This window comes from Austrofundulus limnaeus, unplaced genomic scaffold (assembly GCF_001266775.1).
Source record: "Austrofundulus limnaeus strain Quisiro unplaced genomic scaffold, Austrofundulus_limnaeus-1.0 Scaffold846, whole genome shotgun sequence".
NCBI classification, from domain to species: Eukaryota; Metazoa; Chordata; class Actinopteri; order Cyprinodontiformes; family Rivulidae; genus Austrofundulus; species Austrofundulus limnaeus.
Genome location: NW_013953248.1, coordinates 80,526 through 84,293, shown reverse-complemented (window position 1 = coordinate 84,293; position 3,768 = coordinate 80,526). Strand labels below are relative to the sequence as shown.

Sequence of the window (3,768 nt, the reverse complement as noted above, 5' to 3'; positions counted from 1 at the left end):
AATATAATATAATATAATATAGTGAGTATAATATTTTAAATTAAGATTTTATCTTAAATAAGTAAAAAAATTGATGAATTTGACAAATTAAATGAACAAACCTTTTCAAAGTTTCCTCGTAGAGTAGCAATACGAGCTGAGTAGAAGAGAATAATGGCACCCTTGAAACCAAAAAACAAAAAATGTTAAATAATTAAATGAAATAAATGTATTTTCAGCTTTTGGTGGTAAAATTCTTCTTACTTTGGGGTATTTTTGTTGGTACGGCTCCAGCAAAGTTTCAGCCTCCAGCAGGTTCCCCTCCCCGGTTCCTGGTGAAAGAAATGAACCAAAAAAGTGAAATAATTACTTTGAATTGTTTATTTGGGGCAGTGTTATTGTGAAGCTACAACAGGTTCAACCAAGTGTTGAAATAAGACAAAAAAAGAGAGTTTTCTTACCCAGTATTAATGAAACGTACGTGTTGTAAAAGAGCAAAGTCAGAACACAGAGAATCGAACGTAAATTGTGGCTCGACGCTCCTTCTCTCAGCTGAGATAAACCAAAACTCTGGCAACAAAAACAGGTAAAGAGAGGTTTAACTTAACCAAAACTCTGGCAACAAAACAGGTAAAAAGAGGGTTAAATTAACCAAAACTCTGGCAACAAAAACAGGTAAAAAGAGAGTTAACTTAACCAAAACTCTGGTAACAAAAACAGGTAAAGAGAGGTTTAACAAACAAACAAAAAGAAACAGTTTAAAATATTAGTTGTGCATCAGATTTAACAGGAAGTACTGACCCTGTTTCCTGAGAATCCAATAAACTCCAACAACCTTAAAATCCTCTGAGGAAGAAGAGACAACATCTGAAAGACAAGGAATAAACACTTTATAAACCTTTTTTCTGTATCTGTGTAGCTAAGAGCTGATATACATTTAACAATATGCTGATGACATACTGCTAAACCTAACAAATATTACTGACTCCTCCTCCAATAAAGCCAAACAGAAYCAAATGAAACACATCAGGAAAGTCTTACAGAACATTTGGGTCTTTGGTTTGATGAACTCGTGTTTTTAAACGTTTTTCTTTAGAATGTTTTCAGCACTTAAAAATAGGACGATGCAAACTGTGAGAGCAATTTAAAATATTTACAACGTCTTGGCTGAGTTAAGAATGGTCATCCTACACATCCTACATGGACCTGAGAGCAAGAGGGGCTTCAGTTCTTCAGATCCAGGAAGTTTAAAGATCACAAGGTTAGGCAGGATGTCAGGGGCCAGCTAKAGGAAAAATACTAATAAATTTATATTTTAAATGAAACTGTTTAAAGTGTTTGTTTCTTCTTGTAAGAATATAAGAACTCCTAATTAAAACGAGCAGAATCCCTGAAGTGATTAACTGTGACAGAACCCACCAGATTAAAAGAGCCGATTCCCAGCTTGACTCCGCCCTCAAACTGTTGGAATGAATTGGAGCACCCTGCCTGGTCCGGAGGGATATTCAGAACATTCTGACAGTCCCTATTGAACAAAACAAAGAGTCGATGTTAAAATTCTGATTGAACTTCAAAGAGCTTCTTCTGAAAGACATCTAAGATKAGTTGCTGGTTTTTAGTCACTCACTTGTAGATCTGGTAGCTTGTTCGAATCTTGATGCCACCTTTTATAAAACTGATCATGTTCTCATCCTGGAACATGAATAATCATAAAGCAGAGTTAAATGGACATCTTGATGCTTTTGGGTCTACAGAACTCAGTTTAATGGTCAAGGGATTTGAAATCAGGTCTCAGAAGAGTCGTTCATGAAGCAGTTGATCCATGATTTGGTATCTATWGTTCAATTCAGAGAGAAACCTGCAGGAACACTGACCTGTATAAACGTTAGTGTTGCTTTCTGCAGGAGACATTCGGCGTAGCAGAGCTCTGCATGCATCTCCTCTGCAAACACAACAATGACTTCCCTTCACTCGCTGCACACCTCTGCTACCAAGAAGGACTCTGAATGTGTGGGACGCCTACCTTCCTGCAGGTTGGACTGTTTGCTGATGAGACTGGACAACGATCCAACCATCGAGTTCCTCTTTCTGAACCTACAGAAACATGAACATTTAGACTCAGGGATACTGGACGTCAGTGTAACAGAGTTATTCTCTTAAACAGCAGGAGTCACCACTGAGAAAATAAAATAATACTGATGCACGGCAGGAAGGGCCTTTAGAGAAATGTCTGAGTCCACCTCTTCTTCGGTWGAAGCTGAAGAATCAAAAAGAAGACCCCACGCTGACTCACCTCTGGCAGGTCTGTAATGCCTCCTTGATGGCCGCCATGGCGGTCTGGATGTCCCTTTGCTCGAAGGTCATGGTCGCCTGCATCACCAGGATGCTGCTGTAACCCAAGGCATGGTACATACTGTCCTTCCACCTGCACACACACAGGTGGACCACCATTAGACCTCCCAGGTCCAGCAGTGGAACCAAAACAACGTGACAATACAAGAGTGGTACTTACATAACTTCAGCAACAAKATAAAAACTATATTTAGCAAATAMTCAGCAGTGGTTCCAGTAATATTACAGTACCAGGTCTAGGAAATATACCTGCAACAGTAATAGTACATAGTATGTGGTGTATTGAGTACCATGGTTTGAGTAGGTCCAGGGCTTGAGAGAACTTGTTGTTGAGGACCAGGTTCAGAGCACACTGAGTCTCCTGGATGGCCGTCTCCAGGTCCATACGACATGTCCTACACACATAAACACACACATACTATGTCTCTCTACCCTTGTGGGGACTTTCCATTGACTTCCATTCATTTTTTGGAAATTTTATATCTTAACCCTGACCATTTACCCTAAAATTAACCTCACAGGTACCTACCTGACCCTAAAACTAACCTAAACTCTATTCACACCTTAGTCCTAAACCTAAATCCCCACCCAAAATCAGCCTCCGAAGTGGAGATCGGGTTTTGGTCCCCACAAGGAGCACTCAGRCCCTCGAGGCTGCATTTTCCTGAAAAATTGTCTCCACCAAGTAGCAAAAAAAGGGCACATAAACATACACACAACTAACCCTAACCTAAACACCTTAGTCCTAATCCTAACCTCTAACCCCCCAATGGTGTTCCACCATAATAGGACTGGTCTTACTGGTTCTCAAAGAACTACTGGTCCTGATAAAGTAGGCGTTTATACTAGAAAAGGTAACAAAAAACATTTGCAAACAGAGAACTGAATGAGGAAGTAAGRGTGTCTACCTCTGGTTTCCAATTTATCTTTCATTTTCAATCACTTCCTGTGTTGACTGGTTGTTTTATATGTATACTTGTTTTTACTACAGAGTGAGGACCATTTGCACCATAGTCACTATCAAAGTGAGATCTTTGATGTAAAGTGAGGAGTGCTTCAATGTCCTCACTTTGTTTGCAGCTCTGCTGTGCTTTAGGTTCAGAGGTTTGGTGTAAATTAAGTTTTAGTTCAGGTTAGTGTTAACTAAAGACCAGTAACGGTTAACTTTAGGGAAAATGTATGGGTTCATCATCATCATCATCATCATCGTCATCATCATCATCATCATCATCATCATCATCATCATCATCATCATCACCATCATCATCATCATCGTTTATTTATAAAGCACAATAAAAACCAAAGTGCTGTACAGGAGCATAAAATAAAAACAATGAACAAAGTACAGTAATAAAATGAACAATAAAATCAAACAAAACAGCAAAGGCTGGTCTAGTAATCATGCTCTTCAGACTCAAATACCCATTTAAACAGATG

The 3,768-nt window shown here is 39.0% G+C and overlaps 1 protein-coding gene across 1 annotated transcript in view; it reads right to left on the bottom strand.

The window, feature by feature from the left end:
- Positions 1–3,768, bottom strand: part of ttc39b (tetratricopeptide repeat domain 39B) — a gene marked incomplete in the record, with an annotated part of 20,914 nt that overhangs the window by 4,596 nt on the left and 12,550 nt on the right. Inside the window, 10 exon segments of the mRNA XM_014029051.1 lie at positions 102–161; positions 244–311; positions 441–549; positions 781–846; positions 1,399–1,504; positions 1,607–1,671; positions 1,854–1,921; positions 2,003–2,073; positions 2,273–2,404; positions 2,622–2,726. Coding sequence (XP_013884505.1) covers positions 102–161; positions 244–311; positions 441–549; positions 781–846; positions 1,399–1,504; positions 1,607–1,671; positions 1,854–1,921; positions 2,003–2,073; positions 2,273–2,404; positions 2,622–2,726 — 850 coding nt within the window.